This window comes from Vulpes vulpes, chromosome 13, assembly GCF_048418805.1.
Source record: "Vulpes vulpes isolate BD-2025 chromosome 13, VulVul3, whole genome shotgun sequence".
NCBI lineage: Eukaryota > Metazoa > Chordata > Mammalia > Carnivora > Canidae > Vulpes > Vulpes vulpes.
This window is the reverse complement of record NC_132792.1, coordinates 151,209,924-151,233,825: the sequence shown is the minus strand read 5'-3', so window position 1 is coordinate 151,233,825 and position 23,902 is coordinate 151,209,924. Positions and strand designations below refer to the sequence as shown.

Here is a 23,902-nt window from a genome sequence, read left to right as displayed (position 1 = left end):
TTGGCTCAGGTTGAAGACAAGCTGTTCTCCAGGGCTGCAGTCACTGGGTCCTTCCAAGTCACTCCGTGGCTGTTGGCAGGGGGCTCAGCTCCTGGCCACCTGGGTCTTTCTTAGGGCTACTCATAACATCGTAGCTGGCTTTCCCCAGAGCACATGAGCAGAGCAAGAGAACAAGAGAGCATCCCCAAGACTGAAGCCACGGTCCCTTTTAGGACCTACTGTCCACGCTGACATGTCATCACTTCAGCCACGACTTCACACAGACCATCCCGGTCCAGTGGGAATGACACACGGGTGTGGATGTCGGAGGTGGGGCCCACCGAGGGCCGGCCGGGCGCCCGGCTACCCCAGCCTCTGTATTTGCGAAGGCTGGGTTGAGAAATGACATACGTGTGTTAATGTGGGTCGCGCAGAAAACACGTGAGAAACACGGCTCTATGGCATCTAATACTGTGCACCACGGGGCCGAAGTGTCCATCAGCTGGCAGAAGCTGGTTTCAGAGCCCTGCCTTGGATTCTCTTCTTCTCCGTGGCTACTTACCACTGACTTCCAGATCATGAATCTTAACACCATGAGGCCTACAGTGAAACAATCCAACTGAAGTCTGAAGGAGCTGTGTGGGACTGCTTGTCCCCAAATAAAATGAACCCGCACTAGTGTCCTTTCATAGTTCCCCCGTCTGATTTCTGTAGTTTTGTACCTTTTACCTGTCTGACAAGTACATCTTCTGTCTGTGAGCTCCCACTTCAAATCTGTGGCTGTAGGCTTTGCACAACTGGATGGCTTGACTCAAGTTTCTCATAGATACAGGCTTGTGATAGAAGTTATACTTTCTGCCTTTTCTCCCCCCCCCCCCCCCCCCCCCCGCCCCACACCTGCTTATTGGCATCTGAGCGTCGTCTAGGTAATGAGCTTGTAGAAAACTCTACCTGTAGGTAAATGGAGTGAACTGAAACTCCTGTGAAGAGGGGTTATTCCGTGTATAAAGGTGTGCTCTGCTTAAAGGAATCTTAAGGGCTCAGCTCCTTAAGATTAATTAATTAATTAATTAATTAATTAATTAATTAATCTTAGAATAATTACCAACATGACTTTTTGTATAATTTGATATACCCTGCTATGAAAAAGAAATCTGTTTTAGCTCTCCTAGCTGGTATTTTTGGTTTTGGTTTTAGTTTTTTACACGCATGAGTGACTGAAAAAGAACAAACCATCTTTGAGGTACTAATAGGCTCTAAGCCGGCTAGAAGTTTCTAGTTAAACAGTTAAGAGACCAGTAGAAAGCACAACACTTAGTAGAAACATATGGCCACCGGCTCTTCACTTAAAACTGTGGGAGTTTCAAAATGGAGTAGTTTCTTGGGATGAAGTGAGTGCTACCAAATAATTGGCAGCCTTCTGGTGTGCTGTTTACTGTTCGTGCTTGGGAATGCTTGTGCTTATCAGCCCAGGGGACTTCGGTCTGTTTGGACTAGTTAAAATCTTGTGACTGAGGGATTTTCCTCATCTGCTAGTCATGGAAGACTGGAGGATTGTCACTCTCAGCAGGCTCCCAGGGATAGAGGCCTTTATGTTCTTGAAGAGGTGCTCCCCCAGCATGCTGGCCTTACTGAAGTTTGTAGGTATGTGTCAGTTGTCTTCCTAAGCTGTATGCTCTTGCAAACAGAGACTGTTTGCAGCACCTGGCAGTATGTGGCCCGAGGTAGGGGCTGGATGAGCATTTGTTGGGGAGAGGAGGGAATTAAATTCTTTATTCTCTTGAAAGGATTTATGTTCAGAAGAACAAGGTTTGTGGTATAGGATGCGTAGGATTCTACTTTTCCTTGGTGTTTCTAATAAAAGTAGTATATTTTAATTTTCCTTGAAATTTGTGAACCTGAAATTGTAGGAGACCATTTACACTGTAATTCCTATTTTTTTTGAAGTAAGATCTCTTTTGCCTTTGAAGCCCATCTCATTTTTGGTAACATCCAAAGGGAGAGGGGTTTAATTTTCTTAACCACAGATGCTGACCACTGACAGTGTGAGTGAACAAGTTGACGACTGCAAGCTAGAGAACTTTGAAGATCCCTTTAGGTTCCAACCCACACGTCCCTGAAGGCCAGATTCCTAGTAGACCAAGCAGCAGCACCAATCAGCTGCATGAAAGGACTTCCTCTCTGTCTAGAATGCGGTCTGAACAAGGAACCTCTGGTGAAGTTGCTGTAGGCATGGCTTCCTGACCTGGCTCTCGTATTATAACTATGAAAAACAAAAGCAAATGTTTACATGGTGGTTTGTGAAAAGCCAAGAGCTTTTGTGTGTGTAAGCTCTCTGCCTTGCTGTCTCTTGATTTTTCTTTGCTGGCTCGGCTGTGCTGGTCATCCTCATGCAGTATGTCCTGTTCAGTCCTGGTGAGAGCATTTGTGTCAAGCTGCTTCAGGCATCAAGCCTTGTACCATGACACAACACTGCATAACTCCCTCCTCATCCATGTCCCTGTGGTCTCTGCTCCTGCATCTGCTGGATTGCGATATGGATTATTTCCCCTTCAACAGATTGTTGCTGTACGACCCCCTTTATTTTATTCTTCTGGATTTCAATAAAGAGAACTTGATAGAAATTTATAGAAGGAAAAAAACTCATATTCACTTTGATTAGAAGGAGTCACCTAGGTGAAACAGATACCCAAGGAGAGACTAAGAAGTTTTGCTAGTAATTGGGGGGTATAGGAGAGGCTGCAAAGATTTGGGGATGTGGTTGTTTTAAACTCTGGAATCTGATTATATCCTAGACAGTCAAGTAGGGGGTGAATACCAAAAGGGCATTCTTGTCAGTGCTTCTGTATATAACCAGAATGAAAATAAAACTGGGGAGGGAAAGGATATAATTTTATGGGAATGATACTAATATTGGATTTATTTTAAAATTTGTTATTAAGTATCACTTTTAGATATAATGACCATTATTTTTGAATTCTAGTTATAGTAAAGAATCTTTTGTTTTCTTATAAAATGGAGGAAAAACCCGTGTACCTCACCCCAGTTAAACACACTTGAATTTCATATCAATCTTTTCAAACTGGTTGGCCTTGAACTACTGACAGTGGAAGAACTAAATTCTCTACTATTCCAAGAGGCAAAACTAGATCATTGACATGATCTTGTGACTGCCATTTTTTTCAAATCACAGTGGGCAGCTCCATCAAACGTGTCATGTGGGATCCCTCATTATAATGTATCTGCGAGAGAAAAGTTGTGCCTTCTAATGAGATTTTAATAACATGACTGACTAGAAACATGTATGTACAGAGAAGACACTATCAACTTTTAAGATTGTGTTAACGTTCGCTTTGCATTAAATTTTTGTGACCTGGTGGCATTTTTTGAATGAGCATTGGCTTATTTCTCCGTTCCCAGTCTCCAACCTTTTGAAGACTGACTGACTTTATCGTGGTTCCTGAAGCACTGGGTGTCTTGGGCCCAGTTTACTTTATAAATAGAAGCTGAAGCCCATGTCTCTACATAATCTTTCCTGAAGGGGGAATAAAAGGCAAAAGTCAAATATTACTCTCCATTTGGAGATAATTCAGTAGTTGGGTTGTCAAAGGCAGCTTGGGAGGCAGGATCAGCAGGGCCGTATCAGTAGTGCAATCAAGGCATATGGATTTCTCTCCTTTTGTCTTGCTGCTTCTGGTTGCCTTATAGGCATAAATGCTGCCTGGAAGAAAGAAGAGCACATCCGTCACCATCTCCTATGGCTCTAGACCAGCCCCCCTTCATCTCAGTAACACTTTACAACCCAAGTGATGTTCTATGGGAGTCACTGACCGTTGACTTCCAGGGGGAGGAGTCTAAGCACTATGCATTTTTCTCTCATGATAGCTTTGCCTCATATTCTGTTAAAATTCTTGCTTTCACTACATGTGCTGGCATCTGTACCCATCACCTGTCAGAGAGGAAGATTTCCCCCCAGGTAAACAAGAAGCAACCTCATTTGTCTCATCCTTCTGCAACTACTACCCTTCCCCCTCTTCTCCAGAACCAAACTCATCATAAGAGTTATTTATATCCCACTGTCTCTGCTTCCTGTCCTTTTTATTCACTCTGCTCCCAGCTCTGGTCTGGCTTCCATTTCCACCATTCAATGCGACCGCACTTGTCAAAGCTGCCAGTGATCTCCATGTTGACAGACGTGTCCAGGGGATGTTCTTACATGAAGAGATGAAAAACAAGATGAACTTTTACCTTACAGTGTGCACAAAAATTAACTTAAAGACTTACGGCAGCCCGGGTGGCTCAGTGGTTTAGTGCCTGCCTTCGGCCCAGAACATGATCCCGGTTTCGGGTACATCGGGCTCCCCGCATGAGGCCTGCTTGTCCCTCTGCCTGTGTCTCTGCCTCTCTCTCTCTCTCTCTCTCTCTCTCTCTCTCTGTCTCTCATGAATAAATAAATAAATAATCTTTAAAAAATAAAGACTTAAATGTAAACTAAGCTTAAAACTTTTAGTAGGAAACATAGAAAAATCTTTAGGACCATGGGTTAGGCAAAGATGTCTTATGCAATGATACCAAATACATGATCCACAATAGAAAAAAAAATGAGGGCAGCCGGGGTGGCCCAGCAGTTTAGTGCCTGCCTTCAGCCCAGGGCGTGATCCCGGAGACCCGGGATTGAGTCCCACGTCGGGCTCCCTGCATGGAGCCTGTTTCTCCCTCTGCCTGTGTCTCTGCCTCTCTCTGTCTCTCTCTCTGTTTCTCATGAATAAATAAATAAAATCTTTTAAAAAATGATGAATGGATTTTTAAAAATTCAAAACTTCTGTGCTTTTATTTAAAAAAAATACAAAGACAAGCTACACACTGAGACAAAACATTTTCAAGTCACCTCTCAGATAAAGGAGTTGTTTCTGGAATATACACGAGGATAGGAATTCAGGCATCTTGCTCACTCTTGTATCCCAGGCATCTCTTGCAGTGTCCACATCTAGAAGGTGCTCAATAAATGTTTGCTGGATGAATGAATGCATATGACATTAATGCAGTTTGGAGAAGAGCCTTTAGGAACTTCATAATGTCTGAGGAGGAAAGAAAATAATCTTGAACATTCGTAGAAGGTTTACAAACCACTTGTACCCAATACATTTGTTCCTTTTTGCGCCATATTATCTCTGTGCTAAAGTTATAAACACTGAGACGTGGAGAGGAGATTTTTCTGCCCATGTTCTCTATAGTTAAAAGTCTGTTTCTTGATTTGTCTCTTTATCTCTCTCCTTTTTTCCCCTTCTTTGCTTATTTGTTTTGCTTCTTAAATCCACATGTGAGTGAAATCATATGGTATCTATTTTCTCTGATCGAACTATTTTGTTTGACATAATACTCGAGCTCCAACCACATCACTGCAAATGGCAAGATTTCATTATTTTTTAAAAAAGATTTTATTTATTTATCCATGAGAGACACACAGAGGCAGAGACAAAGGCAGAGGGAGTAGCAGGCTCCCTGCGGGGAGCCTGATGTGGACTCAATCCCAGGACCCCGGGATTATGACCTGAACCAAAGGCAGACACTCAGCCATTTCACCACCAGGTGCCTGAGATTTCATTATTTTTTTTTATGGCTGAGTGATATTCCATTTGTGTGTGTGTATATACACCCCCCCCCACACACACACATCTTCCTGATGCATTTATCAATCGATGGACAGACACTTGGGCTGTTTCCATAATTTGGCTATTCTAGATAACTCCCAGTATCACGTTTTATTCTTGAATGTCAGCAGGCTCTGAATCTCAAATTGACATGCAAGTTAGATCCAGACAGGACCAGACAGTGGAAGAAATGTAAGAGAGTGCGGGCTCCTGCAGAGGCATCCTGCAGGCTCTGTATTTGCATGGCTTCCACAGATGGAGATGGACATGGTATAACATGGTGCCGCTTGTTACGTGATGTCATCAGGACACCTGTTGCCGATCTGGGGCATTCTCTGAAAATTCAGATGCCAGTTGAGACTGGGAGGAGGGCTGTGTTGTGACCCGTTGAATACAAGGTGGAGTCTCAGGGACTGCTTGCTGTGGCTCTGTTCTGGAGCTCTGTTTCAAATTATTTCCTTGCTTTCATCCTGTTTCCTAATCTGTCCAGTGAGGAGGTCAGCGCAGACAGACTTGAAGGCCTTTTCCATTCTCTGAAATTAAGTTAGGTAGCCCAGCCCGAAGGGATCAGGGCTGCTTCTTTTTTTTGTAATAAATTTATTTTTTATTGGTGTTCAATTTGCCAACATATAGAATAACACCCAGTGCTCATCCCATCAGGTGCCCCCCTCAGGGGATCAGGGCTTCTTGAGTCTGCGTATAAACTTGACTCTCCTAGCGATGGGATTTGGTTTTGATTTCCAAGTGTCTAAGTCAGTTTTCACACCTCGCAGGTGGGAAAATGTGAGAGCTAGGCTCCGGTGGCCCCCTAACAGGATGAACACAGCTGGGGGTGAGAAACTGAGGACTGTAGGCTGAAGACAGAGCGAGGACTGTCCCTGCACGTGGCACTTGATACGAACACTGCCCTGCACGTGGCGCGCCAAGTGGCCACGGCAACTGCGCCCCTAAAACGCACCTCACCAGGGAGACGGCCTGGCGGCTCCCAAGCAGCCCGCGAGCCTGGGAGGAAGGGCCTGGAAGGTGGGCATCCTGGCAGGGCCGAGCACCTGCTCGAGCCACGTGTGAGGTCTGCTCTGAGTTGTGCCCTGGACACGCCGTGGGGGGCTCCTCTGCCAAGGGAGGGTGCTCTGGGATAGACGCACGCGCAGCGCGGTGTCAGGTGCAGCGCGCCCCGAGCCAGCGCCCTGGGAGGTTGGCCCGAGCACAGCTGACGCTCGGCAGCCAGGGCTTGGCACGCCGTTAAGGTCATCCAGTCCAGCTCTCTGCGTGACGGGTGGTCCCTCTACCCCATGCTCCCACCTGCCCGGGGTGGGAGGTTCGCGGCCGTGCCTAGGACACTGCAGCTTGTTGGAAACTTCCCGGGCACGTAGCAGGCTGCCTCCCGCGGCTGAGCCCAGGGGACATGCGGGCGACAAAAACTTGCATGTCACATCCGCATGCAGAAGACTTCCTATTGTCGATTTCTGCAAGGAACCAAGGGTAAATGCGTGCAAGTCACTGTTTCTCATGTGTCTTAAGGAAATCCTGGCTCGCCGTGAGCTGGTGCCTATGAGAGATTATTGTCTTAGGAGCGGCTGAGAAATACTGTGCTACAGTTTGTCAGGCCTCCTATTTCAGAAGAGAAGCCCCGTTTCTATCCGTGGGTATGTATTCTACAGATCTACGCATAGCAGCTGGTGTGTGAAATAAGTGCTTGGGCGTCTTGTATCTGCAGCGTGCTGTGCCAGGTGCCAGGGTGGACAGAGACGCTGGTGTCGCGTTACGGCACACCGGTCACACTTTGGACATTCACTGAGAATCTGCTTGGTGGCTGGCTCTGATTCTGGCCCTCCTGGAGCCTGCAACCCACCGAGGGATAGTCGTTTGTTGTCCATCACACTGTGTTGAACCTATTGTTGACTCCGCCGCCTCTTTACTAGGCTCTGCTCTCCTTGAAGCGGGGGTTCCGTGCTGTGCATCACCGAATTCCCACTACCTGGCACATGGGAAATATTTGTTAAATGCGTCAGTGGCTGAGCATACAAAAGGAAAGAGCACCGGCTTTGGTGTTTGGTACTCGGAGCTCGATCCTGACTCAGCAGCTTACTAGCTATGTGATAGAGGATAAGGGCCTGAGGCTTTATAAAACAGGGATCTGTTCTGGCAGGTGGCAAGGGCCAAAAGAGATCATATCCAGAGAGCCTAGCCCAGTGCCTGGCATAGAGTTTTTTTTTTTTTAAGATTTTATTTATTTGTTCATGGAAGACTGAGAGAGGCAGAGAGACACAGACAGAGGGAGAAGCAGGCTCCTCACAGGGAGCCCGATGTGGGATTCGATCCCTGGACCAGGATCACGCCCTGGGCTGAAGGCAGATGCTCAACTGCTGAGCCACCCAGGTGTCCTTCTACAGTTCTAAAAAAAAAAAAAAAAAAAAAAAGCATATTCCCTTTCTCCTGTAGTCCCCTAAGGCACCTTTACATCCATACAGGAAAATTAAATGAGAAGATATTTCTAGACTTCATTGCTTGGCTTCTGTTTTGAAATGAAAGGCCCAGCCCTATGTAAGGGGGGCACCCCTGAATCCTTTGGAAGGAGCCCAAATCAGCTTTACCATGGGAAAGAGGAAACCCAGTATTTCAAGTGTGGAAGGTTGAAAAAGTTCTGGAGATGGACAGTAGTGATGGCTGCACGGCGGTGTGAGTGGGTGCTCTTGATGCCACTGAGCTATACGTGTGACAAATGGTTCAAGGGGGCAGCCCGGGTGGCCCAGCAGTTTAGCGCCGCCTTCAGCCCGGTGTGATCCTGGGGACCCAGGATCGAGTCCCACATCGGGCTCCCTGCATGGGGCCTGCTTCTCCCCCTGCCTGTGTCTCTGTCTCTCTCTTTTTCTCTCTCTGTCTGTCATGAATAAACAAATAAAATCTTTTAAAAAAAAGAAATGGTTCAAGTGGAAGTTTTGTGTATTTTACCACAATAAATTCATTAAAAGGACCCAAACCGTTGCCCTGACTTACAGTTCTCCCAGCGGGTGAGCCATTCTCCGAGTTAAGCCAGTCACAGAACATCGTCGTTCCCTCAGTCTGGATGTGGGCCACCAAGCAGTACTGTGGAGCCTCCAGAAAGCAGCCGAGGCCTGGCTGAACCTCGGGGTTGCCTGGTGTGAAGCTGTGTGATGTGAGGCACTCGGCTCTTTTGCAGATTATTTTTCCTCTCCCTCCATCCCTCCCTCTCCCCCATCCTGCAGGAGTCTGGGAGCACGTCTTTGTACTCGATCACAGAATCATACCTGAATCCATGCCTCTTTCTCTCTCTCTCTCTCTCTCTCTCTCTCTCTCTCTCTCTCATTTCCAGTGTTTTCTGTCCTGGGGTGAGTCCCGGTCACCTCTCGCCTGGACTGCAGTGGCTCCCTGCCCTGCTTCTGTCTCATCCTTTCCCTTTAAGATACTCAGAGTATTCCTTCTGAGACATAAATCAAAGCATACCACACCCTCTCCCCCTAAATGAATGAAATTTAAACAAATGAAAAGAAATACCATTCCCCTGTTAAAGACCCTTTAGTGCTTCCCATCGATGTTAAAATGAAGCCCAAACTCCTTATCTACAGCCTTTTCAGATCTGGTCCCCGTCCCCTCTCCTACCTTGGCTTGTCCCAGTCCTCTGGGCCTTCCTCCTTTGCTCCAGCATGACACATTCCTTCCCACCTTGGGGCTTTACCCAGATGTCCTGCTGCCTGGAACACTCTCCCTCTGGTCTTTGCATAGCTCGTCCTTTCTGACCATGCAGATCTGCACCCAAGTGTCGCCTCATCAGAGTGGACTTCCCTGAGCGGCTGTGTGGCCCCCCTCTGTCCTGTCACCTTGTGTGCATTCTCTGCTCTCTGATGTTACCTTCTTTTTTTTTTAATTTTTATTTATTTATGATAGTCATACAGAGAGAGAGAGAGAGAGAGAGAGAGAGAGAGAGAGAGAGAGAAAGGCAGAGACACAGGCAGAGGGAGAAGCAGGCTCCATGCACCGGGAGCCCGATGTGGGATTCGATCCTGGGTCTCCAGGATCGCGCCCTCGCCAAAGGCAGGCGCCAAACCGCTGCGCCACCCAGGGATCCCTGATGTTACCTTCTTTATGTAAGTGCTTATTTGTTGTTCACCTCTCCCACCTAGACTGGGGGTGCCATGAGAAGTAGGGCTCTTGTTATGTTACTCCCCCCCACCCCCCTCTTCAGGGCTAGATCAGTGCCTGGCACTTAGGAGGCTCTGACAAAATATCTATTAAATGAATGAGTTATACACACGGATGCATTGACACACAAAGGAGTAAGACGCGAAACCTGTGAGGAAGTTCCGTTTTCTTCCCCTTACATTTTTCCTGGTACATTTTCTGATGCTGATCCCTATCCTTGACCTTCTCCAATCCACCTGTTTCCAAGTGACTGTTAGCTTCTTATAGTATTCTCATCGAAAGCTTGCCTAATGGGGGATGCTTAAAGACCCTCACTTGTCCAGCCCCAGATTCCATCCATGACCAGTCATGTTTGCACAAGAAGAAATGATCACTGTGTGTCACCATCCCTTACTTCTGTATATTTAGACCCTAAACTTTAGGGGACACTGTGGTGACAGGTGAAGCTGGGCATGCATTAGTGTGTACTGGTCCTTCCTGAGGTGCCAGTTGGGGCCAGGGCAGACAGGATGATGGTCCTGCTCTCCTGTGTTCCCTGCTGGCTCTCACCTGTAGCTTCAAGACTCTCTATGAGGCCTCCGTGGTATAATCGATCTTCCTGCTCTCCTGCCTGTTGTGTGAGCTCTGTCCCTCAGCTTTCCAGCTGTACTACCCTTTACCCCACTGCACAAGTCCTGCCTGTGTCCTGGATTAAGTGACCTCTCTTTGTGGGCTGCATAGTGAGACCTATTATTTCCTTTATATGTGGCTTCTTTCTCCTACTGAGTTATTGGGGATTGGGCTTCCATTAAAACAACTCTTAAAAGTTGGAGGGAAGGAGATGACTATTTATTGAGTACTCACGGGTTTACCAAGCACTGTGCTAAGCCCTGTATTTGTGTTATATCACCTAATTCTCATAACCTGTGAATAAGGGATTTCCATTTTCCCATGGAGAGGCTGAAGCCCAGTTACATAACTTGCCAGAGTCTGAGCTGATTCTAAGACCCAAGGAGCTAGATGGCACCTGCGGGGCAGGTATGCTCAAGGATGCAGAGCAGGTGGGCTTGCCTGGGGCAGGGCAGCCACATTGGAAGAAGCAGAAATCAAGGCAGGTGGAAAGGGACCAGTTCTTAAAATGTACAGTCATTTTCAATTAGTAATAATGAGAGGCAGTGAGAGCCTGTGCTTTTAGTGGGAAGAACAAGCAATTCATGGCTTTTAGGGCCCAGTTTGACTCCCAGATTTGTCCTCTACTAGCTGTGAGCTCTGCAAGTTACTTAGCCTCTGAGCTTTAGTTCCTGCACTGATGAATGGAGGTGCCAATACCAGCCTCACCGGCAGTGGCTTCTGTATGTATGCACCGAACATAGGCATTGCCGCCTCTTAGATATTAAATAGTCATTTCTACGAATATTGTTAGGTTTTCCATTACTCCCTCCGGGTCGTCTTCTCCCTCCCCTTCCCCCAGGTTCTCTGTGATTCTTTCTGTGTCTATTTTATGCTATGATTCCTGCAACAGAATCTGATGCTTTCTGCCGCTGATATAATTGAAATGGCTAAATAGGTTTTGGATGAGTGAAGGAAGCTGAAATCTTTGTTCTAATCTATACGTGTATCTCCCATGCTACAGGTCCTGGTGAACTTGCAATTGCTATCTGTCATGTGCACATATACTTATGTAGCTGAGGAACATAACATAGTCTTGGTTTTGGTTGAGAGGAGGGCTCGTTTCTGTTATTGATTTTTAAAAAAAATCTGTGTAAAATATGATTGGAGGAAGAACTTAACATCTCCTCAGGTCAATGTATTATCAATTGAAACAAATCAGCTAACCCTGCAGGTACATCTCCCTTTAGAGCTCTTTTCAGCAGACTAATGAGTAAGTGGAACTTATTTATCTTGAATTCCATTTTCCTGAATCATGTAATGACTTCAGGTAAGTGATGTAGTGAATGAGGTATTTTATATTTTGGCTTTGCTGCTCTGTTCTCTTCTACCCCATGTCCATGACTGGTAAACAGATGTTTGAGTACATAAAGGAAGCCTGCTGTTTAAAGGTATCCAGAGTAATCTTATTTTAATGTCAGTAATCATCTGTTCTATGTCAGGTAAGGTGAGGTGCCAGGCATGCTGGGATGTTCCAGGGATGGAGCTGGGAGCTAGGGACAGTCAGAGCCTCAGGGGTTGGACCTTGCTCTAGGCGAATTTATGTGTCTGTTGCTCATTGTTTGTAGGGACAGAATGAACTCAGGCTTTATTCAGGCAGATGGCTAACCTGGGAGGCCAGTCTGTTGGGCGGGACACAGTGACCACCATCTAGGAGATGTGGCCATGCATGGTTGACAGCATCATGGTTCCAGCCACCCAGTCTTTTTACTCACAGACCCAAAGGTGAGAAAAGGACACTGGCTAAGTGGGTCAGAGGTTTAGGGGGAACAAATGTGCTAATTAGAGAAACCAAGGCCGTGTGCCATTCATATGGATTAACCCAGTTTGGTGGTGTCAGGGGGAAGATGTCTCTGAAAGGGTCCACGACTGCCCACGACTTACTGGATGCCCACTGTGAGGCCCAAGCACAATGGCAGGCTCAGCAGCATGTGCATGGAGCTACTTTCCTGCCTTCCCTTCCAAGGCAGACCCAGCCATGGACAAGGTTGCTCTCTGGTACAAAGTTCCAGGGACCACGGCTGGGAGGAACATGGAAGGACACTTCTATTTTTCCTTTGGCCAGCATGGTTTTGTACTTGTAAAACATTTATTTTTGAGCAAGCGAACATCTGAGACAGGATTCACCTGTTGGCAAAATGGTGAAATCTACGCTTATGGCCTCCCCCCCCCCCCCTTTTTCTTCCTAGAGAGAGCGCATAGACTTGCTGAGACGCTTTTGCTGTCATAGAGCAGTGGTTCTGCATCAGAATCGCCTGGAGGACTTGTCAGATCTAATGGCTGGGCCTTCAGAATTTCTGACTTAGTATGTCAGAGGTAGGGCCTGAGAATTTGCATTTCTGGCAAGTTCCCAGGTAATGCTGCTGTGGCTGCTCCAGGGGTCATACCTTGAGAACTGCTCTTATAAAGTGATTGATTTATTCACCATGAGTGTAAATTACATATATTTGGTCAAGTCCACCACTGCTGTATATTTCTTTTACTGATATACTTGTCTATGTCTTCTTTGAACAGGTATTTTGATGTTGGACTGCATGATTTCTTAATCAGGTAAGCCCATAATTTTTATTCTATATTATTGAAGAATATGTCTGTTATGGAAGACTGGGATGAAACTAAATTCCTTTTTAAATATCTTGATAAATAATGGCAGTTGTATACTTATCAAAAACCCACTGCTAACACTACGATTTTTTGGGCCTTCAAGAATTGCACGTGAAATGACCCTTTTTAAACAATCAGAGGAATTTCTGTTTAAAGGTGTTTATATCTGAAATAGTAGTTTCTCAAAAGCTTGGACAAACTTACTCCAAGTGCTGGGCTACTGGAAAGACAAATAGAAAAGTGAAGAGTGTCAGCATATATTCGTACATTAAACAACCCACTTGACCAATTTTCCCTTCATTGAGTTTCAGCTTTTATTTTTATTTTTATTTTTATTTTTTTTAATTTATTCATTAGAAGCACAGGGAGAGAGAGAGAGAGACAGGCAGAGACAGGCAGAGACAGAAACAGGGTCCATGCAGGGAGCCCAATGCGGGACTCGATCCCGGGACTCCAGGATCATGCCCTCGGCCAAAGGCAGGCACTAAACCGCTGGGCCACTGGGGCTGCCCTGAATTTCAGCTTTTAAAGTTGAATCTACTGGTTGTTTTATAGTCATGCAGCTCCAACCTTGTTCATAATTGGAAGAGATTACAGATGGCAGTTTATATCCTAGTTTATTGGTGATTTTACCAGAGTTGGCTTATGGGGCATATTAATTCCAAATATCTATTAAATCAAACAGAGGTTAAATGAAAATATACCAAAATATTAACAGGGTTGGTAAAAACTTGCATGGTATTTTTTCTGCTGTCAACTTTGCTGAATTTTTTGGATTTTTTTTTTCTTATGAGCCTGTACTATTCTAATAACAGTGAGAACTGGCTAAAAAAGCCTTTGTCAAAAATATATGTGAGAAGCAATAACAGTTGCTGAAGGACTGTAAGTTAATGATTACAAGGAAGCTAGAAGTTAAATAGAGTGATTTGCTTTCTGCAAATATGAAACTTGAAATGCTAATTCTAAGACTCTGCTAATAAACAACCTGTAGGGATGTCTGGGTGGCTCGGTGGTTGAGCATCTACCTCCCAGAGTGTGATCCTGGAATCCCAGGATCAAGTCGCACCCACATCAAGTTGCCTTCAGGGAGCCTGCTTCTCTCTGCCTCTCTCTCTCTCTCTCTCTCTCTCTCTCTGTCTCTCATGAATAAATGAATAAAATCTTAAAAAAAAACAACAACCACCTGTAAAGCACGTGTAACTTCTGGTAGTGTGGTTCAGCTCTATACAATGCATGACCATCTTTCTGTGGGTAAGATGCTGTGTGAAGGGAAATGTACATCACTGGCCTCACCTTTATCCCAAACCCACAATTCTTCTGAGCTGCATCACATACAGTGGTGTTCCAGGAAAGGCCATGCATACCTTGTCATTTCTCCAGGGCCTCATCCAAGGCTCTGCCCTGAAATCTTTTTGGCTTACCCTAGACCCAAGGAATAGGGATTTTCCTGGCTTTCTCCAGGATGTCACACATAAATGGTAGTGTGTTAACCGCTGCCCTTGACACATTAAGGGTAAATGCATTTTAGCAGGACGGATAAAAGACCAGCGTTCACCAAAGAGGCAGACATGAGGATTCCTTATGTAAACTGATGAGAGAAAACTGGGTGTCTATAGCTCAGCGAGTGGTTTGGATTTTTGAGTTAATGTAATGTAATCTGGTACATTGTACTGCTTCCACGCCACTGTTCACACAATTACTTGTGGCAGATCCAAGTCTGTATTTATTTTTTCTAGCAACTTTCTTGAGGGCAGGGAACACATCTTAATCACCTTACGGTGATTAAATTGTATGGAATCAACCTTCAACAAACATTTGTGGTTGGAGTGAATGAACAAAATGAGGCTGAAAAGACAAGGAGGGCAAGGATTCATAAGCTGTTCGGTCACTTATTCAACAAATAATTATGAAGCCTGTCATGTGCCGCTTACTTGGATATGTCTGGGAATACCACTGTGAGAAAAACAGGCATTTCATTTAAAGCTTTCTGTGAGGGGGCACCTGGTGGCTCAGTGGCTGTGCGTCTGCCTTCAGCTCAGGTCGTGATCCTGGGGTCCTGGGATCCAGGTCTGCATCGGGTTCCCTGCAAGGAGCCTGCTTCTCTCTCTGCCTATATCTCAGCTTTTCTCTCTGTGTGTCTCATGAATAAATAAAATCTTTAAAAAATAAATTAAAAAAATAAAGCTTTCCCTGAGCTTATCACTTGCCAGGCTTGTGGTGTGAGAGACCTGAAGTGGGGAGTAGAGGTGGTCTGCCTCTGGGACTCCTCCTCCCTTTGTGGTTGGAGCCCCCCGTATTCTGGGTTCCAGCCATATCTCCTTTGTGGGGTAGGGATGGAGGAAAGGGGGTGGCTGGGTGCCTTTAATGTAAGTGGTGCAGGAAATGCCCTTGTTCTGGCAGGAGGCCCTTTTGGGTGGGTACTGGTGAGCTGCTCTAACTAGTCACTTAGTCAGTGTTCTGTGAACCAAGTACAACTGGGGGTTAAGGCTTCCTTCTGCCCTGACATCTCTCTGCAATTGTCCTTCTTTGGTCTGGTAGGGACAGAGCAAATCAGCGTGTTTGCTGTGTATCCGGTTGGGGAATGAGGGTCAGCTCCCCTTGACGCAGGCGTGCCCCAGTCTCTGTGACAAGGTCTCTCCGTACTCCCCACCCCCGCCCCCATACATGACAACACTCTGCCCTTAGCCAAGAACGGGAAGGCTCTGAGTGCCTTCCTCTGCCCTCCTCCCAATTTGGCAGGTGGGGGGCTGGTGGTGTGTGGGGGAGGCAGTTTCTGGGAGCAGTCGGTTCTCCATCCCTTAGGGGGTATCACCTCTTTATTTGTAGCTGCCTTTAGGAAATGGGTCCTTTTGGTCCCCAATGTGGGCAGTGAAGCCTGATGGGGACTGCGTGCTGTGTCCCCCGGGCACCTTAGTGAGAACTGCTGCACCTGCACGGTGACCCTGACACCAGGTTGAAGCAGGGTCCGTGAGGGGCGGATGACGGCATGACAGCTACACCTCCTTCGAGAAGGTAAGCTGTGAAGGGGACCAAAGACAGGCCAGGCAGCTGGTGGAGAGGGTGGTTTGAGTGGGGATTTTTTTTTTTTTTCCTTTTTAATTGGAGGAACTCTTGTATTTAGCCACCAGAAGGTGTCAAGTGCCCTTTTGGCTTAGGGAAAGTGGTTTCAGTTGCGAGCAGAGAAGCAGCATGTGATTGCCCGGGGAGCAGGGAAGCAGAGGTGGCCCTTTCCTGTGACCCTGTCACTGCAGAGAACCGTAGAGGGCTGGAAGAGTGAGGCAGAGCGGCGTGCATCCTCCTCCTCACCCTGTGTTGGCCAAGAGAAGAAAATATATTCCCTTCGTCAAAGAGGAGGCATTGGAGAAATTGGCATCGATTTTTTTCTTAATTAACTACATTTATTGGCTCCAACGAGCTCTTAACATGTGCTCTGGGTCATCAGGCTGTATTGAATATTTAGCTTTCGGCGTATGAGAAACTGCAGCGTGCCTGAAATTAATCAGCCGCATCTTTTATGTTGATGGAAGTAACGTCGACTTTTCTGGAATGGCATAAATTTCTGCGAAGCCGGGAGCCCTGTCTGCACTCCCCGCCTGGGCAGCTGCAAGCAGGGGCATGCCTCCTTGTTACGTGGTTGGAGTGTTTCTCTGAGCTGTGGGGGCAGGAAGGGGCTGTCCGGTTTGATGAGACGTGAGCACCTTGGGTATTGGTGTTTTATGATGACTGTGGGAAAATCCAGGGACCTCAGTCCTTCCAAATCTCACCAAAATCAAAGGGAAGATTTTGAGGAAACGCTCACTTAAGGAAAGCCTCAGAAGAAGACTCTCGGTTTGGGGTCCTGCAAAAGAAAAAGGGGACAAGCGTCCAATCTGGGAAGAGAGATTATGGAAGAAAACAGCTGTTTCACTTGTAAAAAGAGGGTAGTGTGTTTAAGTTTTAGCTTAGTTGAGTTTTGACAAGAAAGTCAAAATGATTAGTGATGTTTGGTTTGGTCCTTGCTGACCAAGGCATCTTTCATTTTCACCCAGAGTTGTGGCCAGCCCCAGCCCTCCTATGGGATACACAGTAGAGGCTTTGTACCTGCCCATCTGCCCCTCTCGGAGCTCCTCGTGTTGGGGAATCGTTTTAAGTGATACAGAATGTCGTCGTGACTTCAAAAAGGGAACCTGGAGCCATCCCTCTTCTCTGTTGTCTGAAAGATTCAATTTGTCTGTTTTCCTTTAGCAATCTTTGCGTTGCCCTTATGCTTATACATCTAAAAATCAGAAAAATAGCAATTTTCATCTTCTCTGGATTTTTCTATCTAGCTACCTAATCCATTTCAAATAAGGATTTTTTTTTCCTAAATAGCAAAACCAGTTTTTTCACCATTATTTTCCATTTTTGTCCTAAAGACCAGGTGTAAGTGCATCAGAGCCACTACTTTTGTCCTAAGGAGGATAGCGTCTTGCTGTCCTGTCAGGACTAGCAGAAAACGCAGAGGGTGGGGTCCTGCCAATGATACTTCTCAGGCAAATAGAAAACGTCCCTGAGCCCCTGACGTGGCCCCAAAGCTATCTGAGATCTCCAGAGTTGATAATGGCCGTGAGAAATTCCTTTCTCTAAGTAAACAGATTCTGCTTATAGAATGTGGTTCTCTGTAGTGTAGCTGCAATCCCATAGAAACGCTGAAGTTTATATAAAACAGCGTATGCCCACTTGAAGCATTTTGTTCTGGCCAGAGGAAGGTAGACTGGGAAAACTGTTCACTTCTTGTAGTGCATCTTGTTCCAGAGGTTGATCCCGAGGTTCCACCATGGTCTGGGTGTCTTCGAATTGCCAGAGGGCAGCAAACGGCAGCAACGTGTGAGATAACGGTCCAGGGAATTCGGAAATGAGCAGAGCTGCTTTTGGCTTTCCCTTGGTGGCACCCTTTACCCGACCCATTCATAAAACTAGCCCCATAGCGGAAGGGAAGGGTTGTTTGGGCTAAAAAACGTTGGTGTTTGGAGCTCCATGAATCACAGGGTAGTTTTTAACCTCCTTTATTTTGAGTACCACAAAGTCTACCACCACATTTGCTGTAGTTAATTGTAGCCTTCATGGTGTTGATAAAGAAGTCTGCTCACCATCATTTGAAATATGTCTTGGATTCTGTGATGTGTGAAATGTTCAAAAGAGACTGCCTTGCATCTTGAAGAAGGCAAGTAGTCAAATGCAGGATTAATTTAGGCTAAAGGACTCCTTTTCAGAAGAAGGAAGAGAGCTGGGGAGAGGCCTCCCTCTTTCCTGTGTCTCCTTAGGATAGTTGGTACCTGTTTAGGCTCTGAGCTGCTCTGGAAACAGAGAGGTTAAGGGGTGTGTGTGGGCATTTGGTCCTGGGAGTAAGAACCAGATGGTAATAGAAAGATGATTAGCATCCGATTCAGTCTGGTAGTGCATGCATGAAACATATATAAACACACAATATATATACATATTTTTATAGATAAATATAAAAGAAAGATACAACTATTATGTGTGTCTTTCTAAACACACACACATACACACACACACACACACACACACACAATAACTCAGAGGCAGACTACCTGATTTGTAACATAGGATTTTTAATTTTGTAAATGTAACACGGAAGTCAACTTTTGTTTGTCCAAGGAGATGCTTTTTAATAGTGGTATGAAAAGCAAATGCATTGATTAAAAGCTGCTCCCACCGGAGGTGGGCCTGAGCTCTGTGTCTTTGCAGTCCTGTTGAGGCCCTGCTGATCTTCTCTGAGTGGCACTCGGTGGGGAGGGGAGGAGATGTGGCACCTTGGGGGAGCCACCGAGCCTCTTCTGTCCCTGCCTGCTGCAAGCTCATCTTCTCTGAGGCCACTGCAGTAGCACAGCATTCTTTTTAAACAATCCTTTCATTCCAGTTGTGGTTATGTGAAAAACCGGTGGCTAATGAGCCGGGTGGTGTTCTGGTAACAAAGTGCTCCAAATAAAAAGTGAAGAACATGTGAGTGAAGAAAGCCAGATTCCAAAGCAGGCCCCACAGAGGTAGTTGGTGAAAATGCAGGCAGGGAGCTGAAGAGAAGCTATCCTGCTTCCATGGGGCTCTCCCTTCCCTTCCATGGAGCTGTCCTCCATCCCACAAAGTTGTCCCCTCTTCCACGGGGCTGTCCCCTCTCCTGTGATGCTTCCTTACTTCCATCATTGCTCCTGTGCCCAGTTTCCAAATCCTGGTCAGTCTGTCTCCTTAACATCTTTCACATGACCCTTTCCTCCCTGTGTCTAGAGAAGGGTCCTGCACTTCGGTCTGTACTCCAGCTTCTCACCTCCTAGAGCTGTAGTGAGGTGTGGTGGTATGAGTAGCTTGGCTCTGGGCCCGGAGACAGTGGGGACCCAGTGAGGGCCCATTTGTCCCTTCTCCTCCCCACCTCACCTCTGGAAGCAGCGTCCTGGCCCATCTCTTCCCCCCGTGTGACTCCAGAGAGCTCAGCAACCCTTTCCAAGCCCTCCCTTCCTCATCTGTAAAGTGACCGCTTACCTGATGCTGTCACTCCCTCCCCAGGACGAGCCTGTGCTTCTGTTCCCTTCTGTCAAAGCCACACCATACCCTGTTGTTCTGGGCCTACCGCATTTGGTCCTCCGGCTGCCTTTCCACCTCATCTCATCATACTCCCCTTTGTGCCACCGCCAACTGGGAACAGATGTGGCCTCCCGTCCCTCCCTGAGGTTAGGGGCTCCTTTCCTTTGCTCCTGTGTTCCATGCCTGAGTTGTCCCCGCCCCCTCCACAGCCACCTTCTGGCCCTGTCCAGTCCAGCTCATTGCTGCCTCCTCCAGGCAGCCTTCCTCTTGCTCCCTCCACAGAATGGTTTTCCAAGCTTCCCGGACCTCGGGAATCTGCAGGGTCCTTTGACATGGGTGGGCACCAGGAATCAGTGTCATTACTGCATGCCCCCGGTGACCCTTAGGCTCAGGGAAGTTTGAAACCCAAAGCTTTAAACAGAGTTCTTTTTGTGCGTGTCATACTTTGCTCTTCGAGGGCAGGTCCAGTTCATGCGTGTATTCCTCACAACACCCCATAGTGTCTAATGTACAGAGGGCCCTCTGAGAGGCCCAAACTCCATAAGTCCTGGGGATGTATGCACAGCACAGTGACTATAGTCAATAACACTGTATTGCAAATTTGAAAGTTAAGAGAGTAGAGCTTAAAAGTTCTCATCACACAGAAATTTGTAATGAGATGAGGTGATGATTGTTAACCAGATTTACCATGGCGGTTATTTGCAACATACACGTGTATCAGACCTTTTATGTTGTATGCTTGAAATTTAATATAACGTTTGTTAAAAGATACAGAGGCATGAAAATTTGAAGAGTTTATTTGAGCAAAAATGGAACCAACAGGACAGTATGCAACCTAGCCAGAGAGAAAGGAGCCCTGAGGAGCTGTACAAAATGAGACTTGCATAGGCAGGAGAGAGCGGGAACAAGGAAGTTAAACTAGGCAAGAAAGAAAGAAAGAAAGAAAGAAAGAAAGAAAGAAAGAAAGGGAAGGGAAGGGAAGGGAAGGAAAGGAAAGGAAGAGAAAGAAAGAAAAGAAAAAGAAAAAAAGAAAGAAAATGTTGGTTTTGCAGGATTACTTTGCTTATTTTGCTTTAGGGGATGGCAGGGGTCTATGGGGCACGTTACCTAACTTGCGCTGATCAGGCGATTCCTGACTGACCGGTTTGAGATTCCATTTCTGGAAGAGCAGAAACTGCAATTAACTCTCTGGTTAAGTCTCATTGCGGGTCTTAGCATTAGCAACTCCATTTTGGGCCTGTTGTCTTGTTTCTAGTATGTTATATATCAATTATATCTCAGTTTTTAAAAATGTAATGCTTTTCCCATTAAAAAAGAAATAAAGCAACAGATTGAGAAAGTTTCTTTCCTTCATGACAGGGCTGAAGTCAGTGAGTGACCTAAGGACAGAGAGTGTAGGGTAGGAGCGCTGCCTGAGGACTTGGCACCATTCCTGTTGTTTTTGTGTGTGTGTGTCTGAATGAATGAATTGTAACTCAAACAGGTAGTGGGACCTAGTAACCATCTCCTTATCTTTTCATGTAATCCCATTTCTGCAAGTGACCTAAGCACTCTTCCAGAAGCTGGGAGAAAATGAGTGAGAGAAGGTAGGTAGTGCCCTGCCCTCTGCCCTCACTTGGCTTCCGTTGCACGGGACGGAGACGGGGTAGACAAGCAAACAAGTAAGTGGGTGTGGGGACTCCCATGAGGTGACGGAGGGCAAGGGCCGAGAGCCACTTGTGACAGCGCAGGTAGGGTGGGAAGGGCCTCCTTGAGGCAGCTGGGGACACTGAGCGGAGATGTGAGCGAGGACAAGGAGGCAGCTGGAGCAGGGTCTGGGCTCGGCTGTTCTGGCCAGAGGGAAGGGCACACGCCATGGCCTGCGGTGGGAGGATCCGGTGGGGACCAGAAGGGAAGGAAGCCCGCGGGGCTGCGGGCCAGTGGAGGCCAAGGAGGTCTGGAGGCAGAAGCCACAGCCACACTGACAGGAGGATCGGATTCCCTTTTAAATGTCATCAGAGCCACTGGAGGTTTTGAAGGAGGGGAATAACATGATTTGACTTATATTTTTCAAAACTCACTGTGACAGGCTTAGCTGGGCAGTTAGTGAAATTGAGAGTTTTGAACCTCAGCCATCGCCATGTGGCGCCACCACAAGCTGGAGCTGGGTGACAGGCCAGTCCTTGCTCCGCGGGGAGGATTCTCTGAGCCCAGCTGCTGTGAAAGCTGCTCTGTTGAATAACAATAACCCTAAACTCTCCTTTAGCCTCCCTCTGTTTGTGTTTCCTTGTATTGTAAAAGGTGCAGCTATGCACGTGGATGTAAAACCCCGGTGGAACACTCTAGAAGCCTGGGCCACTGAGAGCATGGGTCTGGCACTGGGAACTGCCCTCAGGATGGGGGTCTGCAGCCTTCTCCTGGTGACAAGTCATCGTCTGGTCTTGGGAGCTCCCCACAAGCCGGGCCTCTCGCACCTTCCCTGGTACTTCGTCTCCGCCCTCAGAGCCCCTGTTCGCTGCTGCTCCCCTTGCCCACGAGTGGCCCTTAGGGCCCTTAGGACGGGAGCCCTCCCGCACCCACAGCGCTGGCTCCCGCTCTGGGGCTGCCCGCAGCGGAACCCTGACTGCTTTGCTCGCGACAGCTCCTGCAGGATGTGTTGGTGTATTCTCTCCTTTGTTGTCAGAAACTGAGCCTCCCTTCCCGGTGTCCCCCAACACGGTCGCCGTCCAAGACAGTTTTTCTTATTTATTCGCCAGACTGAAACACTCGGAGCACTTTATAGTCACTTTCTCTCCTTGGTAGAATTTTGGGTTTGGAATGACCTCGACGGTGGTGTCCACATGACGGTGATTTTCAGTTCTTAGAATATTTCTCAGATCTACTCTTGCTTCTGTCCTGCTACCACTTTTGAAGAAAAAGCTTTTTAGAATTACTCATTTTCATGGCTGTGCTATATTAAGTTTGCAAATTAGAAAACCCAGATTTAAAAAAAAAAACACAAGTAAAAGAAATCCTTCATGCTCTGAGAGTTGAAATGCATAATTTACTTCCTACCATACATAGCTTCTATCAATACAGATGTTCCAGCAAATAAATGTCTCTTTTAAAAAAATTAAAAAGAGCCACTGGTGAACTAATTGAGAAGATTTGCAACGTAGAGACATTATGGTAAGTGTAAAAAGCTCTGAGTCAGGGATGCTACTGAGCAAGACAGGCTGTAAGATCCATGGTCTAAAACTAGTGCAGATGGGTTATTTACTTGACAGGACATTTGTTAAGTAATGATGGGGGTAGTGCCTTTCTTTGAATTCTTTCTCTAATTCCTGGGATTTCTCTAATTCCTTCCACACTAGGGGGAAGCCAGAAACCGGCTTTAGATTCCAGATTCAGATTCCCCTTCCCCTTTATTTAGATTCTGATGAGAAGAGGTGTGTGCAGGTAGGACCTGGAATGCGTTCTTGTGAGCCTGGCAGCAGTGACATCCAGCTCTGAGAGGCAGAGGTCCAGGCTTGGGGCCCCTGCCGCAGCCCTGGTGATTGGGAGCTGCTCCCCCTAGTCTAGGAGTCTAGTGGTGGGCACAGTAGGATCCCCATTGCGGCGGGGGTAGTGTGATTTGTCAGCAGTTCCTGACTGCATCACCTCCGAGGCTGGCCTTGAGGCCCTCCCTCAGAGATTGTGCAAACTGCCGATGCTTCTCTAATAAATCCCTTTCATAGTAAAACGAATTAGAGTGAGTTCTGTTATTTGCAGCTAAAACACCCGGTAGAGTTACTTATCCAGTGATGTTTGTGATGTGTAGAGCGGCAGGGGGAGGGCTTTGTCCACAGGCCGCCTTAGTTCCGCACACCAGGGTCACCACTGCAGCTGTCTTTGCATCAGGACAGAAGCAGTGTGTGAAGCGGCCAGGACACTGGATCGGGTGTAGAGGACCACGGCTGTCGTCCACCTTAGTGCTGTCTTGCTGCATTAGCTTCATGCAAGTGTCTTCTATTTGGACCTCAGTGTCCTTATTTGTGAAATGAGAGAATTATACGCGATGAACTCCAACGTCCCTTCCTATCTCAACAGTCTTTGATAAGCAGCTTTGGTGTGTTCAACATTGGGGGGCCACTTCTGTTGTCCAGATATGCACTGCCCACTCTAGTAGCTACTGGCCACATTATTTATTGTAAATAAAATATAAATTGATTAAAAGTCAACAGAATTACAAGCTCACCCCCTTAGTTGCATGAACCACATTTTAAGGGCTCTCTAGCCACATGTAGCTACTGGCTACCATATTGGGTAGTGCAGAGCAGAGATAGAACATCTCCATCTTCACAGAA

At 46.7% G+C, this 23,902-nt stretch overlaps 1 protein-coding gene across 4 annotated transcripts in view; it reads left to right on the top strand.

Annotated features, from left to right (window-relative positions):
- The window catches only part of HHAT (hedgehog acyltransferase), a 308,869-nt gene that overhangs the window by 156,007 nt on the left and 128,960 nt on the right, over nt 1–23,902 (top strand). For all 4 annotated transcript variants that reach the window (XM_072733345.1, XM_025982284.2, XM_025982283.2 and 1 more), the window contains exon 9: nt 12,954–12,989. In XM_072733345.1, coding sequence (XP_072589446.1) covers nt 12,954–12,989 — 36 coding nt within the window. The remainder of the gene's footprint in view (nt 1–12,953; nt 12,990–23,902) is intronic.